Genomic DNA, 25,286 nt, shown 5'->3' on the forward strand with positions numbered 1-25,286 from the left:
CGCGTTGCATTGCAATAATGTGACTTGATATTTTTGAATCTTCGATTCCTTATTTGATAAAAGAAGGGTTATTGTACATGCTGGAAAAGACAAAGAGAACAAGATTCCGTTGGGGATGATGATAAACAACAAGGAGATAAAAAGAAAAGGCAAGGTTTCGCAAGTAACGATCAGTGAAAATGATTGAATTCAATAAATAAATGAGCAAGTTGGAGTGAGCGAGTCTCCGATGGTCCCTCCGATGCGCCAGGTCGCCAATTGGGGGAAAAAAAAAAAAAGAGAAATAAAAGATTGATCAAATCAGGGGATGCAACTAGTACTGCAGTTCGCCACTGCCAGATGTGTCGACTGCATCCAAATCCTCATAGCTCTTCAGGCTACGGCCCTGGACAGCTTCGCGCGGCGCCATAGGACCTCCGTTGGAACTCATGGAGTCTGGGAACGGATTGCCGGCGGCCATGTTGGCCGCGGGGTGGCCAGCTGGGACGTTGACACCAGGAGGCGGGAGACGACCACCACCGTACATGCCCGACATGCCGCGGGGAGGACTGAGTCTGCCGTTGCCATTGAATCGGCGACGGTCATACGGGCCGGGTCGGTTGTTGCGATTCTGGCCGCGGCGCATGGGTCCGGGCTGGTGCAGACCGCCGTCGTGTCCCATTGCGTTTCCATTCCAGCCGCCGGCGTGTGAGCCCATCATTCCGGGCATGCCTGGGGGGAAGGTGGGCACGTTTCCATTGGGGGCGTAAGGTAAACTGGCAAGGCTGAATCCACGAGGAGTGCCGGTGTGGCCTTGTCCACCAAGTGGGAAGTGGCCGTTGCTGTTAGCATCGGATCGGGATGGGGCAATGCGTGCAGGGTCCAAGACATAGGCATTCACCAATGCGAGCTATGATAATTGTTAATACTGAAAATCATTGTTGAATGGGTGCAAACTTACGTCTTTCTTGATGCCTTCAAACCACTCTGTATGGCGCTTCTCGACATGCTTGCGCCAGAAGGCTTCGGCCTTGAAAAGCTTGGTACATTCAGGCGCCTTGCACCGGTACTTGGAGTCGTCCTCCTGCTTCATGTACTTCAGGAGCTCATCCTCAAGCGCCTGATCAACGGGCTTGCCGCCGAGCTTGCTGAGATCGACGTTCTCTGGCTCCAGGATCTGCAGCAACTTGTCTTCAAAGGTTTTCACCCAGTTAAAGGCACGCTGCAGTTGCTGTTCAGACTTGGAACCATGGCGCTGTCCACGCTTCTCTTGGACAGGCGAAGAGAGGTCCTCACCTTCCTCACTAGGTTCCTTCTTCTTGGCCGGGAACGGTTGGCCAAGGGCGCTGGCTCGGGCTACTTCCTTGGCCTGAGTGGAAAGTCCGGTACGTGGACGGCGAAGGTGTCCGCCAGGGCACTTGCGGCCAAGCTCATGGACCGAATCACTTTCAAAGACACAGAAGAAGCAGAAGTTGTAGACCCGGCGCAAGTATTCAACAACCAAGTCTAGCTTCTTCTTCTTGACTGCAAGTTCCTCATCGTCCACTTCTTCCTCGTCTGGGACTTCCTTCTCTTCGCCTTCCTCAATCTCCCCTTCATCTCCTTCGTCTCCTTCATCGCTATATCCGTTTCTCTGCTTCTTGGCACTGACTGGTCCCGTAGGAGGGGGCTGGAGTTCACCCTTGCCGCGCAGATCGTCAACATACTCTTCGATTTTAGTGAAACCATCCACGCTGATATTCATCTCGGAGTCCAACTTAGCAGTTAGACGTTTGGCCAGTTCGAGATCACGATCAATTCGCTCAGGCGAGGAGAACAGATCCCAGAGAGCCTTTTTGCGCGGTTGAGCAGGAGGAACATGGATTCCCACGTGGCAAACAAAGTCACCGTGGACGGAATCATGAATGGTCTTGTCATTCACAGCCTCGAGAGCTTTCTCAGCCGGGTTAGCTGTGACACCACCGTTGGCACCTCCATCGTGGTCCATGTTTTCAATTTCCTCCTCACGGCCATCTCCACGCTCCACCGTGCTGGTGTTTGCGCAGGGATGCAACATGATCCATCCCATGCGATGGAACTTCTTGGAGGGGTTGGGGTCACTGAGGCTGAGGCCCTTGAAACCTCCATCTTCCTCGCCGAGATGCTCCTTGCAAAACTCCTCGATCTTGTTGCGGCTGACGTTGGGTGCAAGGGTTTTAATAAGGAGCGCAGGCTGACCAAGAGCTTCGTCACGAAGGTCTCCGCCACGGACTGGAAGTAGGTCAAGCACACCCATGGTCTCAGCGGTAGCCGTGGTCTCGCCTTCCTCCTTTTCAACCACACCACCGGCACCGTCACTATCACTCTTGTATATGCCCTCAAGGGTAAAGTCTTTGAAAAGGTTATTTTCAATATCACGCTCCCACTGTTCATATGCGCCTTGTCGAGCCGTCATGAGGCGGGCGCGAAGAGGATCTCTGACTTCAGGAACATAGCGCTCTTTGAACCATTCCTCGTTCCGGTGTTGCTGGACAAACAACCTAGCTAGTCGAATTTGCAGATCGACCTTGTATGTATCATAAGCTGCCTGGATTTGCGCGCGTTCCTTTTCGCGATCTTCGCGCGCCTCACGCTCTCCCTTTACTCGACGTCCGCCGTTCTTGGCGCGCTCCTTCTCCTCATTCACGGATTCCTCCAATCTCCACCACTCGGCGAACCAATTGAACCCGACTTGGAAATCGAGTGTAAGAGGATTGGGCATCGGGTTGGTGTGGATAGGACGGCTGCTACCGCCACCGCTGTCTTGTCCGGGCACATAGCGGTCGATGTTTGCGACAGTTGGCGAGGGGGCACGTCGGCGGTCTTCGCGCTCTCGGGCAGCATGCTCCCGAGAATTATTGTAAAAGTCCTCGCGGTGAGAGCGACGCTCCGAAGGCTCGTACCGGTCAATCACGGGCGAGCGGGAACGCGGCCGTGCACGTCGTCGATCTTGAGAGGCTGGTCAAGAGTCAATTTCGCCCACCTCTCTGTAACAATATTCAATGATAGACTTACCGGGCGACCGACGTCTGTATGATTCCCCTGTGGCTCGTCCCCCAAAGGAATCTGATTCACGGTTCCTTCCGGGAGATCCATAACCATCGTAGGAATCCATTGTTTGAAACCTTCCGAGATAGGTATACTTTATCGCCTTCGCTGCGATCAATGTATCGATAAGTCCAAGGACTCAGCCCAGGTAGATAAAGCGCAAATGGGACCGTCTGCGTTAATCGATCAGGGAGTCGGGGACCGCAGGATGAGCTAAGATTCGGTATTCGTCAACATCAGACCAAGCAACTTCATAGAGCGAAATAGCGATGGTGGCGGCTGGAAAGTTCATGAGGAATAACAGAGGCAGGGGTTTAGGGAAAAGAGAGAGACAAGAACACACTGCTGCTGGCGACATGTCGGCCCTGGAACTTGGCAGGGGTTTGGAACATCTTTGCAGCAGGTGATTTCGGATAGCAAAGAGAGATTATAAAGAAGTCTGGCCAGAGCCAATGCTGTTATGCATTCAAGGAGTCATAGCCCACAAGATCCAGCAATGCGCGGCTGGCGCCACGGCTTAGGAAGAAAAGAAGATGAAGCAGGGGATTGGAAAAGCAGGGTCAGAGGAGCGGAGGATGATAGAAAGAGAAGGGGCAAGGGAGAAAGCCAAAGAATAAACAGAAACCGAATTGGAGAAAGAAGAGGGCCACCTACAAGAAGCCTCGAGCGACACACGACAGTTGGTGATGAAGGGAAGAAGCCGAGGAGGCGGACGAAGCTGGAGAGAGCTGGGGCGCTTGACCGAAAGTAGTATAGCGTCACGGGGATGAACGGCGGCCGCTGATTGGCGGATTGTCAGGAACAAGTCCAGATGACAATTGCCTGCCCTAACTTGGGCAACAGTTGAATCTGCAATTTCTAGCAGTGAAAGTCAAGAATAAAATAAGTAGGGGGGAGGGGAAGAAAAAAGACCATTAAAGTTGTAGAACGTGAGAGCCCGGGTTAGTCACTCTCATATCTCGGATATCAATGAAGTATAACTTCCCGTAACAGTTGGGAGATCCTGACAACTTCAATCTTGTTGATGATCTCCTTCATGGAAGTCTGCTTCGGTGTTGTGCTACTCCTTTTCACTCAACCGCCTATCGAAATTTTCGGTTTTTTTTGGTCCCCTGATCATTCATGTTGGTTACCATTCGCTTGACTAGCGCTGGCAAACAAATTGATGCATCCTGCATGGATCCCTGGAGTACGGAATCACCAAAAAAACGCACATTCTTTTTGGTTTGTTTTTTAGGGACACATACACATTGTATACTCCATACTTGGGCAGAACCCAATTGCACCATCAATATATCACACAGACACTACTTGTAAAGCACGTCTATAATATTCCCAGTAACCGCCAGTCTTCTAGTTATATATAGCCGAAAGGCTTGTATTTTTTTTTTTTTCTTTTTTATATATATTGAGGCTAAGGATACGAGGGGAAAGGTATAGATGACATTCAATCTTAAGAGAATATTTGTGTTAAGAGTCAGAGCCTAATCTAGTCATTATCAAACAAAGAAGATCAGTTTCACTAGGGTCCATTTCCCCTCGTCGTAAAATCTGTCATTTGATTATTTTGACAGAAATCGCAGTTGCATACCTAGCTAAGGTGTTTGGTCTGGCACTCACTCAATCGCAGACTGAACTACAGGCTACTCAAGACTCAACAAGGACAAGAAAAGGTGATAACAGGAGACATGATACAGTAATATATACCATGTATAGGTATACATTCCCCTCAATTTCGACAGACAACACCTACAAAGGTAAGAGAATTCAACTTACAATTTCCCCAGGTCTTTGACGAGCACTATATTTCATACGTCCATGCTGACCGCTGATTGGTTTAGCAGAACCACCACGCCCACCAAATCACATCAGCATAACCCGCCACATTTTACCTACGAACGACCATGTCAGGTCTGCTCAATTCTCGTTGGGCACCCGGAACTGGGGGAAATAAACGATACCCGGCGAGCCAAAATTCTCCCCGGCATTGGCCCTCCAACAACTCCAATGCCGCCGGTAACAGCAGCATCCGCCCGGCCACTATCACACCCCAAGATGGCCGTTTGCTGCCGCCTGCCGAAGAATTGGCACGATTTATGAAAATTGTCGCCAGGCTGCGATGGAAACTCCCGTTTTTAGCTGAGGGATACCGCCTTGCAACTCTGGAAATTGGGGAGCTCGTATCGGCGGAAGATGTCGCCCACGCTGAAATAATGTTCAAGATCGATTTCCACGAATATTATGCTCTACTAGAACGTGCCATTGTCCATTTACTGGCAGTATTCAATATCTCGGTCACATCGTCACCTCGAGGACCACCAGATAATGGAAACGGCATCGGTCGGCCTGTTGGTATTCATCGATACCATGCCAATGTGCTAGAGGCCTTGCGGGAGCAATCAACCCCACTATCCCCGGTTCTTGGCGGTGGCATAGTCTATTTGCAATTACAAAAGGCCAAGGAACTGCGGAATAGATGGAAAACTGCAGATTTGACCAGGGAAGAGAGAGAAAAGCAAGGTGAAAGAACGGACGTTGTGACACTTGCAAGCTTTGATTTCGAGGGCATCATCTCGGATATCTTCGGCGGTTTAGAAGAATCGTACATTCGGGCAAAGGAGCACGTCGACAAGTGTATCCGCCCGGAGGAACTCACTAGAGACGGTGCAAGCTCCGAGGCGGACTGGGGGTTCATGGTCGATGCCATGGATTGGGAAGCTGTATGAGAACTGGCGAACTGCAGAATTCATGGCCGTTCATTCAGTGCTCACTCGGTGGTGTTATGGATGTTTGCTGCCAGTCGGTGTCAAAATCTGACATATGCATGGTTCAATAACCAGATGCCGGATTTTGTAGCCAGATCGCTATTGACACTGTACACCTAGCTCAACCATCACTTTGTGTCTCCCAGCTTCTATTGTTGGTATATCTTCGGCCCAACATTTCCTCACACTGTTGTGGCCGATTGGAAGGTTCCAGTATTTACAGGACTTTCAACCCCCGGAGCACCACCGTGAAGGAATTCATTTCCTCCTTGTTCCGTGTTGCCATCGAAGACCATACCCAGCTTTTCCAGGTAGAAGCAAGAATCTCAGCACCTCTGATTCCCACCAATCTCATATATTTCTCTTATCTGATTGTTGTCTTTTTCCATCTATTCCTCTCTCAATCTCATACACCCCTTTTTGTCACATACTCCATCTCTCCACCACCTGTCGTGGCAAAGTCTAGACCTCGGTGAACCGGAAACTTCAGATATACTCACGCCCTTCTTGGGCTCACGCCCTTCTTGGGCTCACGCCCTTCTTGGGCTCACACTCTCCTTAGCTTTTATCTTGCAATTTGATTCCAAGGGCATTGGGGTCCCAGTGACTTATATGCCGTCTATAATAGACTTGACAGTTAAGGCATACTAGGATCTTATTTCTTGCGCAGGACTTTATTGGATACATGTTTAACATGTCGAGTCCCCAATTTTGAATCATCACATTCCTATAATATTCCTCTTTATTCATATACGCTACCAGAAACTACCGATGTATGAAGAACTAAGACCCCTTAGTGACCAAAAGAGTAATGAGTATCAGCTAGCAAGGTAGCAAACAACAGAAAACAAACTTGACCAAGCCACATGACCATCGCTGGATCCGTAGATCCGTGTAATGCCTCAATCAGACACGAGTGTTCAAGCACTCTTGGGATATTGGGAGACTCCGAGTTTTATTTTCCTTGTTTCTCTACCCACGGAGCCCGACCCACATGGTCATGGCTTCACTTCACTTAGGAGTGAGCATATGTACAACATATGCACCAGTGACGATCAATGCATCTTATTTCTGGTGAAAAGACAGTATAAGTATCTGCATAATATACCCAGGGTTTCCAAATCTACAATCCAATTTCCATCCTGCCTTGCATCCATCGCCTTGCCAGATCCTAACCGAAACACAAAAGGATCCAAGGGAAGAAAAGGAACAAAACATCAATACTAAAATTCAAATGATATTCATGACACAAACCAGTCTTTCGAAAACCGATATCCCGATCTGTTTTTCCAGTGATGGAGACCCTCTCTAAAATTCCCAGCCGGAGACCCATAAACCCGCAACACGAGACACCGAAACAGAATGAAAGGAGGAAATGGGGATGTAATAGGAGAAGAATATGGAAGAGATTGCCAGAAGCATATTCATAATGGAAACATAAAGGTGAATAGAATGGAGACAGAAAGATGGAGATAGCACATCCGAAGATCGAATATTTAGCCAATTGCTAACTGCCGAAGATTATAAGGTGGCATATCAAGCACAACCATGTGCCCTTAACCCTACATGTAATATGAGGGCCAACAGGCGAGATAATTTCCAGCAGAGTAAAGCAGAGCATGCTATCTCCCCAGTTTCACATATCGCTTTTCACCAGGGTGAGATTGTAGATGCTTTGAAATGGTCATTCTTGTACAAGGTTTCTCCCATGAACTTAGGGAGTGACCATTGAGAAGAGGAATGAAGAGACAAAATAGGCAAGAGGGGGAATGAAGAAGAAATAAATCGTCCCAGCATAGCGAATATAAACAGACATCAGGGGAAATGGCGGTAAGATAGATCAAAACAAAAACACATCAGACAAAACACATGAGATAAAAGCATATCAGACAAAAGCACATCAAATGGGGCATAGAGCATAGAAAGGGGGGGATCCACACACATCGCTCGCTAGAGAAAAGGTCCAAGACGTCCATCCATAAAGCCGTGACGACAAAAGAAAAACAAAGAAAATTCAATACCGCAAGTCACCTCATCAAGACGTGTAGTGTTCACAGTCTTGTGGGTGAAAACAAATGGAGATGAGGGAGATTAGCCGTCCTCATCCGAGGGCTCGGCAGAGTCCCCCGAGCTTCCATCGGCGCTGGCATTGACCTTTGTTTTCTTAGAAGAGTTCATACCATCGCCGTGGACTTCACTTGACTTGCGCTTCTGCCCACCACCATTCTCAGTTGGCAATGGCTTGCTGAGATCCTCGAAAGTAACAGGCTGGCCCGTTACCTCTTCTCGTTTCTCCATAGCGGCCACTTCATCTGCAGTTAGGAACCGCCCACCGGGTCCACGCGGTCTTCGCATGGCGTGGTTGTGTCGTGACTCGTGCAGATATGGCTTGCGACCCTTTGATGTCAAACGCAGCTGCTCCTCGAGCTTCTGTCGCGCTACGCGACGCTTCAGGATTCTGTGGAACTGCTTGGCATTCACGTACAGGGGCGACTCTTCTTGGTTGCTGCCAGGTACCATGTCGGGTGAGGGCTGGTTCTGTTGTACGGGAGCCTGGGGAAGTGGAGCAGCGATGGGGGCCCGGCCGACGTGGCTCATGACGGGTTGTGCGGACTGGACGTTGGGGCTACCGACATGGCTCATGCGACGTTGAGAGAGTTGCTGATTTGGCGGCATCTGAACCTGCGATCCCATAGGAGGCATCTGATTTTGCATCTGCGGTGGGGATCTGGGGTCGCGGTCCTGCTTCATTTGCATGCTCGCCATGCGCGGTGAGGCTCGGGAACCCTGGGGCATCTGACCGGCCATGGAGTCCTGGTGAAGTGGGTAGAATTGCCCAGATGCAGCTGCAGTGGCCATCGCGGCAGCCTGCGTCGCGGAGATGCCGTAGCCCTGAGCCATGGGCCCGGGGACACCATAGCCTTGGGGAAAGTTCATTTGTTGGTGGACACCCCCGGGGCCATTCTGTGCTTGTTGATAATGAGGTTGCGACGGAACGATAGGAGAGGTTTGGTGGGTGGCGTGAGGTTGGATGGGCGCCTGGGCATTGGTGGGCGAGGCCATCGACCCAACGGGGGCACCGGCGTTTGGTGGCCCGGTTTGATAAGTACCGGAGATGTGAGATGGAGCATGTGGATGTTGCCCATGGGCTTGTTGATATTGAGGAGGGTACTCCATACTGGCGAGTTGTGATAGTGGATCTTGTCACACTATAGGGTGCGCCGATTCGATAGATCGATCTGAAGTGACCTTAAAATAAATTAAGATCACCAATCAGACCCAAAGGATTTGGGACGGGAGGTCGAAATCTGTCAAAGTTGACGACGACGTCTGTTTGGTAGATGTAAAGCGAGATCGCAGAGGGCGCGCAATGAGGGACAGAGTCACCACAAGTACTAGGGTAGACGACCGATGATTCGACGGATAGTCTGCAGGCTCGGGGATTCGCGTCAGCAAAGCGCATCGCCGAGCGGTCACTGGATTGGTGGGTGGGGGGTATGGGGAATCAAAATAACACAACAGGGACCAGGCACGTACCTTAAATCGTTGGCGCGTGTGAGCCAATATTGTGTTTCGTCAATAGAAACTCTCAACTTCTGAGAATAATCTTGAATGGCTTGCGGAGGGTTTTGGCTCTTTTGTGCAAAATTAATTGCGCCCACAGTCGGGTGTAACGTGGTTGGGCTGTGATGCAGCGCCGGGGGGGTACCTCTAGATGTCGGCTTGATGCGTTGTCAAGTCAAAACAGACCTGATGATAGTGTGGGAGGCTACGCAGTGTATATCAAGCACGGTCGGTAGGCTACCTCAGGCAATTCCCAAGGGACTTGCTCTGCCACGTCCAGCGTAGAATCCAGGCAGTGCTGACAGCCTCGACTTGCGACAGATAACGCCTGGGCGTTGATGTCAGAATGCGCCTTCAAGTCTCCACGCACTGACACTATGGGGCAGCATTAGCATTTTATCTAGCCAATCATTGCGATGAATCAACGACCAATGCGCTGTCAATACAAGATGTTGAAGTGGAGGGGGTTTGGGAATCCGGGGCGGGTTAGACCGGTCAAAGCTGGGAGGGGAGAAAAGTATGCGTTGGCAAGGGAGTTGAGCTGCAGGGAACCTACCTTGTCGATCGACTTCTGCAGGAGCAGAAAAAGTGAAGATTTGGGATAGTTTTAGAGCCAAAGCTAAGAAACCACTCGCGACTATATGTCATATGTTAGATGCAACTGGATACCCACGAGGGAAGATGTAAATGCTAAAGAACGCGTGCAGATTGGATGAAAAGAAACATGAAACGCGAGGTAAAATCGACAGGGCCAATGAGGGAATAGCAAGGATATGTAAATTGGAGTGAGGAAGTGTGTTTTGGCACGCGTTGTTTTGCCACGAGATAAGCAGCGGCGCGCAACGTGGGAGAGCTTAGCGATTACCTTAATAGGCACGGCAGAAAGGATATAGATAATCTCCGGGGGTTAAGGTGACTTTCCAATCCCAAGCAATCAAGGGATCCCAGGGTAGAAGATGATTTGACCAGAGGGAGAGGGGGGGAGAGAGAATCGTGCCAACGAGAGGGCGGTGATTTTGTGGGAGCCACTGATGTCAAGGCAGTTCCGTATAGAACCGGCAGTACACAGTACAGACACAGTACAGGTATATAAGGGATACAGTTGTTCAAATGGGTAAGAAAAATGGGAATAAAAGGGAATAAGGCAGGAAAAGGGAACATATATTTACCCAGGCAAATGTCAAGATGAAAGGCACAAAGAATAGTAGGAAAATCAAGCAAAGAAGCATACAAAGTGTATTCAAATCCAAAATGTATAACTTACCCCAGTTTGAATATCACCAATAGTAAAGGAATGGCCTTTATGCAAGGCAGGGTTTCACCAATGATGTAAAGTACTCGATTGGAGGATGAACTGGAGCGGGCAACCAACGAGAAGAGGCAGAGGGAAGAAAGGCGAGGAAAAAGGGCGGATGGGGCAGTTTTGTAGGAGATTGACTGGCTGCCGACAGAGAGACCGCCTTACTCCCCGCTGCTGAGGCCGCCTTTTCTGCGATATTACATCAAATTACACGTAAATATCCATTATTACTGGTTCATCGGCTTCTATAGCCGCCCAATTGGCCCCCAATGGTATCCATATGACAGTACAGTATTTAAACAAATCCGGTCGTCCCGAGCTCTCGTCATGTGTGACCCGACACTTTATGACGCGCCCTTTCCTTTAATACTTGAGACCTTCAACTTCCTATTCCATTCTTCGATATCTCTTTAGCTTCATTTTCTTTACTAACAATTTCCTCACATTATCTCCGATATTAGACCCTTGAAAACCCAACAGCATTGAATCATACACTTGCTGCATGTTTGCCCACGCTATCACTCGCCTCATCTTAATAATCGCCTCATTTCTTTTTTGGCCCTATTTCGTCAGCTTGACTTTTTCTCATGATTATCACTTCAGATACCCAAAAGGATATGCTCTATTTTTCTTTGCTTTTTCCTATTTTGTACTTATGGATGGACACCGCGTACTTCGGCCGTGTGCCCTATTTAGGGAAGTCTCCTCCACCTAATGTCCCATCATCCATAATCCTTCAAAGCTCGTGCACGATGTACTCCGGAAAAATAAGAGCCCCACAGAACGGGCTTATTATTGTAGTACGGTCTATTATTCACGGCTCTCAAGTCCTCACGGCAGTGTGATGAGATTTCTATGGCAATGAAATCATCTCCCCGGGCGGCAACATTGTAATCCAGACGGGAGTGACAGCTTGGCACACAAGGCCTCCATCTGACGCGAATTAGCAAGGTCCCAGTATCATATGTTGTAGATGTTTACTGAAAAAACAGGCCTCCCCAGATACTCACTTGGCGCATTGAAGTGTTTGTTCCAGCTCACGACGCAATCCAATTAACCGGTACGGAGTACATGTGCGATATACGGAGACCGCTGTAGTAGTTGACTGTTGCTATTATTGAACATTCAAACTGGCGGTCGAAACAATTTTGCTCACCGTAGATTTATCTCCGGCTGAAAGATCCCCACCTCGCGCTGTTGTCTCGGATATATGTTCCATAAATCGCCTGTCGACCTCAATGACCAGACAATTCAAACGAGAAATTGCTATCTTATACTTCTATACTTTATATACTCCCGGGTTAATCCCCACGAGCATTCTAGTCAAATTTAGTAGTTTCCCATGGGTCATTCAGCACAGGCGGTAATCCCGATTCGCAGAGACGGATGGGTCCGATCTCCGGATGAAACACCCCACGTTTGAGAAGCTTGACCGCTTGACTTCGGACCACTAACTTCGAATTTCTATTTATATAGAGGCTTCATGTGTAAGATGCTTAAGCATTATTGATAAGTCCCCGTTTGGTCAGTGGATTTTGGCTGGTTTTGGCCAATATTCGTGACATTAGTCCCATAGCAACCTGCATTCCCTGAAATATATATATAACAGTCATGTACCACAACAAGGAGAAATATATAATTACCTCGTAACTTAGCAAAAAATACATAGTAGCAAATCAGCTATCCTCCCTTAAATGCATACAATGCACAGGAAATCATAATAAAAGTCCCTTGTTTTGAGAGAATACACTCAAGTGTGGCGTCCTATCATTCTGAGCCTTTAACCTTATCTTAAGTGGTCCGATTATTTAGTATACTATGCGCCAGTTTTGGGTACATACTAGAGAAGCTGATGGCTGCCTATCACAAAGCAAGAACAGGAGCTGTTCGCTTACTGACACACGATAAATATAGAGTACCAACGCGCTTACAATACATACCAGGGATGCCGATCACAAGAAGAATAGCATTATTGAGCCAGTGGCTACATTAAAAGCAAAGATTCATCCGCTCCGAATTTTATCAAAACGCCAAAGCTCGCCTACACGTACTCCATATTTGTTTGTCCTTTTATCCAGCAAAGTATATAAACCTTATGGCCATAATATCACATCGTCACCTTGGTCCCGTTCTCCATCACATAGACCTCCTGGATCACTGGCTTCGTGATCAGCCTGAACACCTCCAAGATACTCTGCATCGTCTCTGTAAAGGAACGTGTAACACTTTTGTCAACAATAATAGATAAAAGATATGTCGGAGATCAGACTGCTCTGAGGATGTTCGTCAGAGAGAGCATTTATTTGCTAGCAGGGTATAAAGACCCTGTTCTTGATAGTGAATAGTAGAGTTTCCCCCCCCCCTTCTTCCCTCTCCCTTTATAGCCCAACAAGATGGCTTGGGAGGGTAGTTAACACGTGGACGAGTTACATGGTATAAATTAAGCCAGTTTTCTGTATTCTGAGGTCCGGAATCATTAGGCCGACGCAGTCTTGGTTGTCTAAATAGCCAGGTATTTTCAGTACGCTTCATGAAACGGAACAGTTCAGATATTTACCTGCGACGGCTATAGGCCACAGCCAATATTATCAACGTGATAGTGAGAAGGATCCCTAGCCCAGTCGAAAGGCCAATTGTTAGACGCAGGTTAACCCATGTTTTGAGATTTGTGAAAGCGTTTGGCAATTTTGGGATGGAAGTAGTGTTCTGAATACTTCGATTTGACTTGGTTTAGGGTGATATATGAGTAGTTTTAGTACGACCGAGAAGAAGGAGAGTATGCGAGATCATGCCGTGAAGAAAAAAGAAGAATCGATGATATCACATTCAAAAAAGCATAGAAAGACAAGGCCGTGTTCGAATAGGAATACAAGGTTGTGCCCCTGAACGTCTAGGTTAGAGCGATTACGGTATAGCCAATATAGCCCTGGAGTCTGGTCAAGCTTACGTAGCTACGTTATTTCCATAGAATATTAAAAGGAGCAAAATTAGAAGACAGAGTATATTGAAGGTGGAAACACAGGCGTTTTAGGCAGGAATATTGGAAACAATTAAATATTAGCTGACTGGATCTAATCGACGTAGCTACGGCGCTAAGTAACCAAGCGAATAATCATTCACCTTCTCATGACCCACGCACTTACTGATACCTTCCATTATGAGCCAAACATCCTTTATGTGTGGTGATAGTTTCACTTTGTGGGTGTGTTGTTCATGACATAAATGTCCGGAACAACCTGTTTCTTTTTGAAACCAAGGGCTTAGAAAATATCGCAGACCTTCTCAGTGAGGGTTTCTGATAAAAAGTTCGTTAGTCAGAATATGACCATAACCAACTTGAATCCGTGAAAATCTTACTGCGTCGTGTCGCATTGTATATTTTAATACAGTTCTGAGCTTCCTCGTTACTCATGTGTTGCGGTATGTATGGATACCTAGTAGAATATAGCATGTTAGCCGTCTCTATCAGGTGAGAATCCGTATGAATCATACCTGCGATGAATCCACATGGCACACAAGAGAACCACAGCTATAGTTAGAGGTATGCCGAGGCCAAGAGAAAGCCCCTTGTACTTTGCGTTGATAGTATTGATCTCGGCCGCAAGGATGTCATGAAACTTGGAAGGTAGAGCTCTAACGTCTGCTTCCCAGTGACTGTTATCTGCAATATTGTGATCGATCTTCCTAGAAAGAGTGGTAATATCGGCGAGCAAGCGACCGTTCTCTGCGTTAACATCATCGATCTTTTTAGAAAGAGATTGGACATCTGCGCCCGATCCCGTGTTTTGTGTTTTGTTGTCTTGGTTTGTTCTCATATGGATTTCGTTCTCCAATCTACCGCACCATGCCCAAAGCTGATCCAGTATGTCGGCATGGCTATACAGTGTTTTGTCAACGTCAATACTAGAGAATACACCACCCATTTTGTAGTGAAATGATCGATGCGGGAATGAAAGGTTGGTGCGGAATGCTAGATACTACAGGACAAGATGAATCTAGGAGGACGGGCAAGCATCTCAGTGACATCCGTCTAAGTGAAGTCCAACCTTAACATGTCATAGGCGAAAACTTAGAAGGCCGCATCCAAACATGGGCCAGACCTTTCATAACTTTATTCACCCATGTCGATGTAAACATGAGCTAAAGAAGTATGAGGTATGAGGCAGTATATATGGACCGATGTATAACCAAACCACAACCACAACCGCAACTCAGCGCATAGCTACAACACAGTTACCCAATAAGTAGCGATATATGCCCTCATACGGAGTAGTCATGGAGACAAAAAACCCAAGGCTTCCCCTTACAGTTGGGTGGCGGTGGAGCGCTTACTCAGCACCATCCCCCGGACCAAAGTGGCTTTTCCGCATTGTTGACTCGACCAAAATCGCATTTGCTTTGCTTTGTGCCTCGAGAAAACCGACACTGTGGCTGGTTTTCCTTGGTGGCAAACATCGAACGCTGCAAGATCTAAGCTCCCCGCACATCGGCAAACCTCCCCACAAAAAAAACATCGCAGACGCGCAACATCAATATTGGACCGATACATGACGTCTTTGTTGACACCCGTTTCGAATATTGCTACGAACCACTCCCAAACGATCACAAGCCATTTAGCTACACCTCAATCCGCGCTCATTCCCCTGCGACAGACCCCCAAGCCGCGCTCCTCGCGGAGTTCGCGCATCGGTGTACCCCTGTCACCACTTGCATACCACATCCGGACTCCGGTTTTCATACACGTCCATTGTTGACGAGAGTATCCTGTGCATGGGTTAGAGAGCAAAGATGGCTCCAGGCGGCGGTGGAAATATCAAGGTGGTGGTGCGGGTGCGGCCATTCAATAGTCGAGGTGAGCTGATATCGAAGGGAGGGGTTCTCCCTTGGACTTTAAGCTAATCAGTCTGTTTTTGTACAGAGATTGAGCGAGGCGCAAAATGTATCGTGTCTATGAAAGGCAACCAGACCGTGCTCACTCCACCACCCGGCGCAGAGGAAAAATCACGGAAGGGTGGGAAGGGTGCTGTTGAAGGGAACAAGGTGTTCGCCTTTGACCGATCATATTGGTCCTTCGATAAGAAATCATCAAACTTCGCCGACCAAAATGACCTCTTCGACGATTTGGGTTCTCCGCTTCTGGACAATGCCTTTGGGGGTTACAACAACTGTATCTTCGCTTATGGCCAGACCGGTTCGGGAAAATCATACTCCATGATGGGTTATGGTAAAGAATACGGTGTGATTCCGCGGATTTGCCAGTCGATGTTCGAGCGCATAACTGCGATCCAAACGGACAAGTTACTAAATTGCACCGTTGAGGTGTCATACCTCGAAATCTACAACGAGCGGGTACGCGACTTGCTCAACCCGTCAAACAAAGGCAACCTGAAAGTCCGTGAGCATCCGTCAACGGGTCCTTATGTCGAGGATCTGGCGAAACTTGTCGTCGGATCTTTCGAAGAAATCGAGAGCCTGATGGACGAGGGTAACAAAGCCCGAACGGTTGCCGCGACTAACATGAACGAAACTTCTAGTCGATCACATGCCGTTTTCACCTTGACTTTAACACAAAAGAGACACGATGCAGAGACTTCGATGGATACCGAGAAGGTGTCAAAAATCAGCTTGGTTGATTTGGCTGGTTCAGAAAGAGCCAACTCGACTGGAGCCACCGGCGCGCGATTGAAAGAGGGCGCGGAGATCAATCGCTCATTGTCAACGCTTGGTCGTGTCATTGCTGCGCTTGCCGATGTCTCTGCTGGCAAGACCTCGGCCGGCAAGAAGAAGAATGCATCAATGGTACCATATCGTGATTCAATTCTGACATGGTTGCTGAAGGATTCTCTGGGTGGAAATTCTATGACCTCTATGATTGCAGCAATTTCGCCTGCAGATATTAACTTTGACGAAACCCTTGGTACTCTGCGGTACGCCGACTCAGCGAAACGAATCAAGAACCATGCTGTCGTGAACGAAGATCCAAATGCACGGATGATTCGCGAACTTAAGGAGGAACTAGCACAGCTCCGATCAAAACTTGGAGGCGGAGTCGGACCGGGAGGAGCACCTGGTGCCATTGGTGGTGTTCCCCAGGAATACTACCCCCCGGATACACCGCTGGAGAAACAGATGGTCTCCATCCAACAGCCAGATGGAAGTGTCACCCAGGTCAGCAAAGCGGAGATTGTAGAGCAGCTCAATCAGAGTGAGAAGCTTTACAAAGACCTTAACCAGACTTGGGAAGAGAAGCTGCAGAATACAGAGCTTATCCACAAGGAGCGTGAAGCAGCTTTGGAGGAATTGGGAATCAACATCGAAAAAGGCTTCATTGGGATGAGCACACCAAAGAAAATGCCCCATTTGGTTAACCTCAGCGACGATCCCCTTCTTGCGGAATGTTTGGTCTACAACATCAAACCTGGCACCACAACGGTTGGTCATATGGATCAAAACCAAACCGTTGAGATCCGATTAAATGGGTCTAAGATCCTCGAGAAGCACTGCACTTTTGAGAATGCGGATAATGTTGTGACCATTGTACCGGCCGAAGGTGCTGCCATCATGGTGAATGGTATGCGAGTCGACAAGCCCACACGACTCAAGAGTGGTTTCCGAATCATCCTTGGTGATTTTCATATTTTCCGTTTCAACCATCCCCAAGAGGCCAGAGCCGAACGGGTTGAGCAGAGCTTACTCCGGCATTCAGTCACTACAAGCCAGCTTGGGTCGCCAGCACCAAATAAAACCCATGACCGGAATCTGAGTAAGGCAGGGTCTGATATTGATGGCGATTCAACTAGGGCAGATTCACCCATGCCTTCACAGCGTAGTCGTGAGTCAGACTGGTTCTTAGCACGCAGAGAAGCTGTCAGTGCTATGGTTGGACCTGACCAGATCTCCACTTTGCCTGATGATGAACTGGACACACTGTTGGAGGATGTGCAGAAAGTTAGAGCTGGACGGCGTGGACTTCCAGAAGAGGAAGATTCCGACTCCATTAGCTCCTTCCCGATTCGGGACAAGTACATGTCCAACGGGACCCTCGACAACTTTTCTTTAGACACAGCTATAACCATGCCAAGCACGCCGCGACAGAATGGCGATGATGAAGTTAATGGCGTCGCATCACTCAACCAGGCTCGTCAAGATATGCAGCGGCAGCTGGATCGCCGCAAGGAAGAGTTCCAAGAAAAACTCAAGACCGTGCAGGCTTCTGATCCGAATTCACCAGAGCTACGCACCGAGAAAGAGCGAATGGAGTACGCACTGCGGACAGCCAAGGAGGAATTCGAGGAGCAACTGCGCAAACAAAAGGAGACATTTGAAACCCATATCCGAGATATGGGCCAGCCGATTCCTCAAATCTTCGAAAATGGCTTCCCCAAATTGGACGAACGTGAACTTGAGGTCGCGCGCTCAGTGTACAGGCATTGGTCGCAGCGAAATTATGTTCGAATGGCCGAGAAGATTTTACAACATGCCTCCCTTCTGAAAGAGGCACAGATCATGAGCCATATCATGGACAAGCATGTGGTCTTCCAGTTTGCCATTGTAGACCATGGTCACAACATGGAATCGTCTTATGATCTCGTATTGAACGGGATTTCCGGCGATGAAGACATCCTGCTTGATGAAGCCAAGAAACCTTGTGTCGGTGTTCGAGTCATCGACTTCAAGCAGTCCGTGATTCACTTGTGGTCAATTGAAAAGCTTCAGCGTCGCGTCCAAGCTATGCGGCAATTGCACCAATACATCGACCGCCCCGACTACATCCAACACTTCAAACTCGATAATCCATTCTCTGAACCTTGCTCGCCCCAGTATTCTCTTATCGGCGATGCCGATATCCCCTTAACGGCTGTTTTTGAAACCCGTGTGCAAGACTTTTCCGTTGAGATAACCTCGCCATATACCCAGAGTGTGATCGGAATTGTTCGCCTTTCCCTCGAACCATCCTCTGCGCAGGCGCCCTCTTCAACCCTGAAATTTAATGTTGTCATGCGGGACATGATCGGGTTCGCGGAGTGGGAAGGTTCTGATGTACATGCGCAGTTATTTGTTCCAGGTATCTCAGAGGAAGGAGGCGCAACTACAACTCAAATGATCAAAGGATTTGAGGATGGACCGGTTCGATTTGAAAGTGTGCACAGCATGAGCTTGCCGCTGTCAAGCCCACGGACAGCTGCATTGAAGGTCTGTGTTTATGCTGGTGTGACATCTGTTCATCTCGACAAGCTGCTTAGTTGGGATGATATGCGTGACTCAGCGGACCTACCGCAGAAGCGAACTGCTCCTCGAATTGCGGAATCTGAATTTTACTCCGAAGAACGTCATGATGTGTTTGCGAGAATCCAAATACTCGAAATGGCAGAATCTGGTGAATACCTCCCCGTAGAGGTTGTTCAGAGCAGCAGTCTCGATGCCGGGACATCTCAGCTTCATCAAGGATTGCAGCGCCGTATCTCGGTCAACATCACGTACAGCTCAACGGAAAGTCTTCCTTGGGATGATATCAACAACATCCGCGTTGGTTCTGTCCGCCTCCTAGATCCCTGGGGCAAGATCCCAGATCAGGATTTCCAGACTCCGGACGTCCCCTTGAAGTTTGTCCAAGAACCAACGGTCAGGGATAATGCCGACGGTACCTCCCATGTCACCATTGTCGGCCAGTGGGACTCGAGTTTACATGGATCTCTGTTGCTTGACCGAGTGACGGCAGAAAAATACCGGGTCCAAGTGACTGTCCGTTGGGATCTGGTATCCAGTCGTTTACAGAACCCAGTTGTTTTCGAGGCAGACCAGACAATTCAGATTCAAGGCCGTACCTATGTCCGCCAGCAGTCGATGTTCAAGCAATTCTGGAACTCGATTCGTGTTGTGCACTCGACGACTCGCATGTATTCGTTGGTTATTCGGCCCATTTCAGCCAAGCGTGCAGCTGATCTGTGGCGTATGAACACCCAAAATGACTATGTGAAAGGCGAGGAACTCTTAAACACTTGGGCTCCTCGAAAAGTCTCTCTGGTACGAGACTACATCGCCAACCGCAAGCGCCGGCAGCGTGCTGCAGAGCTTCATGCTGCCCGAGGCGCTCTCAGCGCGGGCTGTCTCATTCCCTCGCTGGCTCGTAGTGGAAGGTCAACTCCAATGCGTGGCGTAGAGCTCAATGAGCGCAAATCCAAACTTCTACGGAAATATCTTGACCTGTGGTCGCTCAAACAGGACCCGACAGAGGCGATCCTCATCCGGACTAATACTGAACCCCCTTCAGACGGAGCTGCGCACATGAAAAATTCGGATACCAACGGTCTCTCTGACAAACTTTCCCTCAAGCCTCGCTTCATAGCCACCATCCAAACTCTTCCCAAAGCGCCCGATGCCTTAAAAACGGGATACGTGCTTACGCCCGATGATACCAACAACGTTTGGGTGCGTCGTTTCGTGGAGCTCCGCCGGCCGTACCTCCACATTTACTCGGTCCCAGATGGAGACGAGATCAACGCCATCAACCTCCGCAATGCGCGTGTCGACCATGCGCCCGATTTCGCAAGACTGCTCGACGGTTCGGGAGCTGGATCCGACCGTTCGCTGTCTGCCAAGGGACGGCCGAATGTGTTCGCAGTCTATGGAACTCAGAACACTTTCCTCTTTGCCACCCGCACCGAGGCACAAAAGGTGGAATGGATCTTGAAGATAGACGAAAGCTACTTCAACAGCAACAGCCCTAGAGCCCCTGCGAATGGCGACTAATAACTCCATTGGGATTTCCAACTAGTCGCGACATACTTGTGGACAAGCTTGAGCTTTTGGGCTTCGCCTGCTTCATGTCTTATGATATTACGGGTCTAAGTCTACCTTTACCTTCTAGTTTATTCTTTCGTTTCGCATTTCCTTTCATGACCTGTTGAGATACCCCTTGAATATATCGACTCGCTATGGCACTCTCCCTCTTATGTACATAATAATCCGATATAGTTGGGACTATAGATTCGACTGTGCACAGTTTTTACCTGGCAAAGAGGGTTGGTGTAGTTTGGCCTACATTTCTACCTGATAGATCCAAATTCTATAGTTCATCTCCCCATGTAGATAAAGCCAGCAGTATAGCCTATTAATCTGTCTGCCTCTCATTAATTACCGACTATAATTAGAATCCATATCCAGGTACCGGCAGCGCGCATACATAGGACACTGCCCGCAACTGCGTTGCTGTGGAAACAATCAATGCTGACAGTGACATCAACTCACGAAATACAAGCTCTTCATCTCTTCCAGGCTGAGAACTCAGATGAAAATTTAAATCGCCGTGAAACACTCGGGCCAAACTGGAATTGTTCCAGAAAGAATGTTCACTCAACGCCCTTCATTCCGCTTCTTGGCCACCGGCGCCATAGCGTCTCTATTTATCCTCACATTCCTCATCATCAGTAGTGGTACACCTGGGACCTCATCACAATTTAATGCAAAGGGACAACCACGACAGCAGTATTGTGCCCCTCCTGCCAACTCTTCTGCGGGCTGGGATTTTGTTGTTGAGCGCGATGGAAACAACTACGGCCTCTCAGAGGACCAGTGCCGCATTGCTTTCCCAAAGCTATTTCTCGAGATTGACCACCTCTCTACATTGAGAGCAAATAAGCCTATTACCTACAAGGATCTTGATTCCAGGCCAGTAGACGATGGCATGGTGCGGGGAATTATTGATCAAGGAGAGGTATCTGAAACATTCGCCCTGGTGGACTTGACAGCACCCGATTCTAACATATTTCTATTCAGTTGTATATTGTCGATTACGCCCCCATGCCCGTCACAGCATCTCGAGCACGCGCCACCTTAAACTCCCTCCACCGCGCCTTGACATCATTCCCAGGCCGCCACCTCCTACCCAGCATCGAGTTCACCTTCACCACAGAAGACTTCGCAGAACACACCACCAGCCCAGGCCCCATCTGGGCCTACTCAAAACGTGATGCGGACACCTCGGTTTGGCTAATGCCCGACTTCGGATACTGGGCCTGGCCAGAGGTGCATATCGGGCCGTACCAAGAGGTGCGACGCCGCATTGCCGCAATCGACGACGGTCATACTGCCGTAGGTGGTACATACGTGCCGGGCCTACAATTCCAAGAGAAGAAAAAGCAGCTCGTGTGGCGCGGTAGTCTGGCGACGAACCCGCCTGTCCGGAGCAAGCTCCTCAAGTCCGCGGTGGGCAGTAGCTGGGCGAGCGTGCGTGTGATTGATTGGGATGACAAGGATGATATACGCTATAATCTTCTGCCTATTGAAGACCATTGTCGGTACATGTTCCTTGCGCACACCGAGGGCCGCAGCTTCTCTGGCCGTGGGAAGTATCTTCTGAACTGCCGTTCTGTTGTTATCTCGCATGCCCTTGAATGGCGCGAGGTTCATCATGGGGCACTGGTCGCAACTGGCCCCGATGCAAATTATATCGAGGTTGATCGGGAGTGGTCCGATCTATCGCGCAAGATTGATTATCTGATTGATAACCCTGAGATTGCGGAGCGTATCGCTAATAATGCCGTGCGCACTTTCCGTGATCGGTACCTTACTCCTGCTGCTGAGTCGTGTTACTGGCGTCAATTGATCCGGCAATACTCTGCGGCTTGCGATTTCGAGCCGGTCTTGTTTTCGACTGGTCGGGATGGGAAGACACAGCCTCGTGCTATTCCGTATGATACTTGGCTGCTCACGCATTGATCAGTTGGCTTGTTATGATTGTGTTTTATTGCATCTTGGTGTTTCTTTTGGCGATATTCCCATTTGGCGTTGAGGGTGATGGATGACCCTGATTTTTTTCCCCGTTGTACATGAAACATTGATTGACTGTTTATGACCGCAATGCACATTTTATATGAACCAACGCTTTCTTATATTCTTATAATCTCTTTTAAATAGAAGGATTCATAGCTAAATATACGTCAACACTTCGCAACGCGCTCGTCAAATCAAGATGGAAAAACCTCCGACTCGCACTCTCCAATGCATCAGGTGTCGATAATGACATAGCCACTAATTCAGGCGAGACAGTCATTTCCATACCACCCTTCTCTGCATCTGTAGATCCTTCGAATGATTGCGAGCCTGGATTTTCAGACCCTGTCTCACTCCCCTCCTGAGGTGACTGCGGATACCCAAAGCCTGCCGCATGCAGCGCACGCTTTGTCCATCGACTCTTGATGCTGGCGAAATGCCACTGCACAGTAACAGGTGCAGAGCGACGATCCAGCTGGATGCGAATATCCATCAAATTCTGCACACAGGTCACATCGACATTATTGACAGCTGAGAAGTCGAGAATGACAGCTCGTAGCATCGGCAGATGCGAATCATCTGCACTGGAAGAGACCGGCTCATTCCAGGGGCGATCGCCCTTTTTCGTATATACCTCCACGTTTGTGCCACGCGTGTGTTTGAAAATCGTTTGGACGAGGTCGTCGAAGTAGTGGCTTGCGTTGGGGTAGTTGAAGCCTTCGGAGAAGCGGTAGACGAAGACGCCTGGGCGGGGTTTTTCGATTTTGATGGATGGGTTTGCTTTTGGTTCGTCAATGGGTAGGAAGAGGGGGACTTGGTTGTTTTCGTCGGTTAACCAGGCTTGGCCGAGGAATTGGCCTGGTGCCTTTGCGTGGCGGAATAATAGGACTGCCACGGAGATGCAGACGGTTGTGTAGATGCTGTTTGGGACTGTGCTGAACAATGCGACGATTAAACCCGCTGCGAAGATGACGGCATCTAGTGGTGAGATGAGCCAGAATTGGTAGATGGTGTTGGGTGGAACGATCAGGTCTCCGACTGCGTGGATGATGACGGCGGATAGTGTTGCTTTGGGGATATAGTAGAGGCCGGAGGTCAAACTGTACATGGCGATCAGGACGACGCAGGCGGTGATGATGCCGGTAAATGGGGAGCGTGCTCCCGATTTTGATTGAATGGCCGAGCGTGAGAAAGCACCTGTTGCTGGGAAGGCACCGAGGAAGGGACCGAGGAGGTTGGTGACGCCGACGGCGATAAGCTCTTGCGAGGGGTCAATTGTGTAGTTATTAACACGTCCGAATGTTTTCGAGACTGCAATGTGCTCGATGAGGAGACAGATCACAGAGGCGGGTAGTTGGGAAACGATGAGCTTGATTACTTTGGTGTTGAGTACAGGGACACCGGCTTGGTCGAAACCCTGAGGCACCGTTCCAACCAAAGCAAAGGCGGGATTGTGGCGGCGCTTGTGGTTGACGCCGAGACTGATAAGAGCGTAAAGAGCGATGATGAACACTGTGCGTAGAGCGCCGAGGAAGAAAAAGACCTTGGCAAAGCGAGGAAGCTTCTTGGCACCATAGTTGAAGCCTGATCGGAGGCCGTATAAAAGCACGAGTGCGGTAAGGCCCATTGCGGCATCGTATCCTTGCGCGGTGGGAAGATATCTCAGCGTGTCGATGATGATTCGATATGAAGGAGTGGTCGTCTCAAAGTCCCCTGTCTGGCCCAACAGCCCTTTGACTTGTCCCGAGCAAATACTTATAGCAGAGCCGACCATGAAAGCTGTAATTGCAGGAACCGGGATAAAGTCAATGATGAAGCCTAGCCGTGCTAGGCCCATAAATGTGATGATGGCTCCGCAAAGTATGGCGACTGCTAGGGCGATTTGCGGACCTGGAATCTCGGGGTGCCCCGCTTGGACATCGCGGACAATGCTGCCGAGAACTGTTGACATGGTAGCTACAGGCTGCCCAGTTGATTAGCCCATGCAACCGGATCAGACACCACCTGGGTAGCTTACCCCGATCGTGATATCTTTGGACGTTGCGAAGAACCAGTAGACAACAACGCCGATGAAAGAGGTATAGAGTCCATATTGTACAGGAAGATTAGCCAACTTGGCGTATCCCATACTCTGGGGAACCACGACAGCTCCAACCGTTATTCCTAGGAGAGTTAGCAGAGGTTAGACTCGAGTCAACAAAAACACTTTACCTGCAACCAAATCTCCCAAAAACCACTGCAAGTTATAGTATCTGATCCATTGCAGGAAAGGCAGCAATCTCACGAAATAGTGTCCAAACTGCTGTTTGGAAGGAAAGCCCTCGCTTAACCATTCTAGAACAGTTGGATCTGTCTCATGAGGCGGCGCATTCTTATTGTGTAGATTGGGCGGATCTTGCAACCCAAGCGCCTTCTTGACAAAGGCCGACTTTGACCTCATGTTGATAGATTGAAAATATCAAACAGAATGGGCAAAAAAATCCAAAACCCTTTTGGTACAGCAGAAATGGCTATGGGCACACTGGTCTAACGCGTTTAGGGTTAAGTAGCCCTTGGAATCCACTTTTCAATACAAGTGTTGATTTTAACGGCATCACTATATTAAATGATGTGGACTTGTTCCACTCATAGCCACGCAGTATTTTATGATGAGCCCCTAGTTTGGATGCTCCTAGTAGTCACCCGATTATGTAGTATTCATGAGGCTTAACCGGCTACGTTGTTCGTTATGGTACTATGATAACTGGCACTTGTATTGAAAAGTGAGTGCCAAGGGATACTATACTAAAGGCGGTTAGACTAGTGTGCCAATAGTGAGTTAAGCCGTGCCAACAATAGGC

At 48.9% G+C, this 25,286-nt stretch overlaps 8 protein-coding genes across 8 annotated transcripts; 3 read left to right on the plus strand and 5 right to left on the minus strand.

The window, feature by feature from the left end:
* Positions 1-313: 313 nt before the first annotated feature.
* Positions 314-3,112, minus strand: N7447_009555 (putative arsenite resistance protein Ars2; the record flags this gene model as incomplete). The annotated part of the gene is made up of 3 exons (XM_057233817.1): positions 314-889; positions 941-2,955; positions 3,013-3,112. The coding sequence occupies 3 exons, from the start codon at positions 3,110-3,112 to the stop codon at positions 314-316; spliced, it is 2,691 nt and encodes an 896-aa protein (XP_057083359.1).
* A 1,837-nt stretch (positions 3,113-4,949) lies between these two features.
* Positions 4,950-5,771, plus strand: N7447_009556 (uncharacterized protein; the record flags this gene model as incomplete). The annotated part of the gene is made up of 1 exon (XM_057233818.1): positions 4,950-5,771. The coding sequence occupies one exon, from the start codon at positions 4,950-4,952 to the stop codon at positions 5,769-5,771; it is 822 nt and encodes a 273-aa protein (XP_057083360.1).
* Positions 5,772-7,901: 2,130 nt separating this feature from the next.
* hapB (CCAAT-binding transcription factor subunit HAPB) lies at positions 7,902-8,987 on the minus strand (the record flags this gene model as incomplete). The annotated part of the gene is made up of 1 exon (XM_057233819.1): positions 7,902-8,987. One exon carries the CDS (start codon positions 8,985-8,987, stop codon positions 7,902-7,904), a length of 1,086 nt encoding a protein of 361 aa, XP_057083361.1.
* A 3,780-nt stretch (positions 8,988-12,767) lies between these two features.
* N7447_009558 (uncharacterized protein) lies at positions 12,768-13,206 on the minus strand (the record flags this gene model as incomplete). Its single annotated transcript, XM_057233820.1, has 2 exons — positions 12,768-12,899; positions 13,105-13,206. The coding sequence occupies 2 exons, from the start codon at positions 13,204-13,206 to the stop codon at positions 12,768-12,770; spliced, it is 234 nt and encodes a 77-aa protein (XP_057083362.1).
* A 728-nt stretch (positions 13,207-13,934) lies between these two features.
* On the minus strand, positions 13,935-14,597 carry N7447_009559 (uncharacterized protein; the record flags this gene model as incomplete). The annotated part of the gene is made up of 3 exons (XM_057233821.1): positions 13,935-13,969; positions 14,032-14,108; positions 14,167-14,597. 3 exons carry the CDS (start codon positions 14,595-14,597, stop codon positions 13,935-13,937), a joined length of 543 nt encoding a protein of 180 aa, XP_057083363.1.
* Positions 14,598-15,462: 865 nt separating this feature from the next.
* On the plus strand, positions 15,463-20,424 carry N7447_009560 (kinesin-3 motor protein uncA; the record flags this gene model as incomplete). The annotated part of the gene is made up of 2 exons (XM_057233822.1): positions 15,463-15,526; positions 15,593-20,424. The coding sequence occupies 2 exons, from the start codon at positions 15,463-15,465 to the stop codon at positions 20,422-20,424; spliced, it is 4,896 nt and encodes a 1,631-aa protein (XP_057083364.1).
* Positions 20,425-21,019: 595 nt separating this feature from the next.
* N7447_009561 (uncharacterized protein) lies at positions 21,020-22,392 on the plus strand (the record flags this gene model as incomplete). The annotated part of the gene is made up of 2 exons (XM_057233823.1): positions 21,020-21,388; positions 21,451-22,392. 2 exons carry the CDS (start codon positions 21,020-21,022, stop codon positions 22,390-22,392), a joined length of 1,311 nt encoding a protein of 436 aa, XP_057083365.1.
* Positions 22,393-22,582: 190 nt separating this feature from the next.
* Positions 22,583-24,886, minus strand: N7447_009562 (SLC26/SulP family anion transporter; the record flags this gene model as incomplete). The annotated part of the gene is made up of 3 exons (XM_057233824.1): positions 22,583-24,409; positions 24,464-24,609; positions 24,658-24,886. 3 exons carry the CDS (start codon positions 24,884-24,886, stop codon positions 22,583-22,585), a joined length of 2,202 nt encoding a protein of 733 aa, XP_057083366.1.
* Between the last annotated feature and the right edge of the window lie 400 nt (positions 24,887-25,286).

The sequence above is a fragment of the Penicillium robsamsonii genome (assembly GCF_028829455.1).
Source record: "Penicillium robsamsonii strain IBT 29466 chromosome Unknown utg000005l_segment0_segment0, whole genome shotgun sequence".
NCBI classification, from domain to species: domain Eukaryota; kingdom Fungi; phylum Ascomycota; class Eurotiomycetes; order Eurotiales; family Aspergillaceae; genus Penicillium; species Penicillium robsamsonii.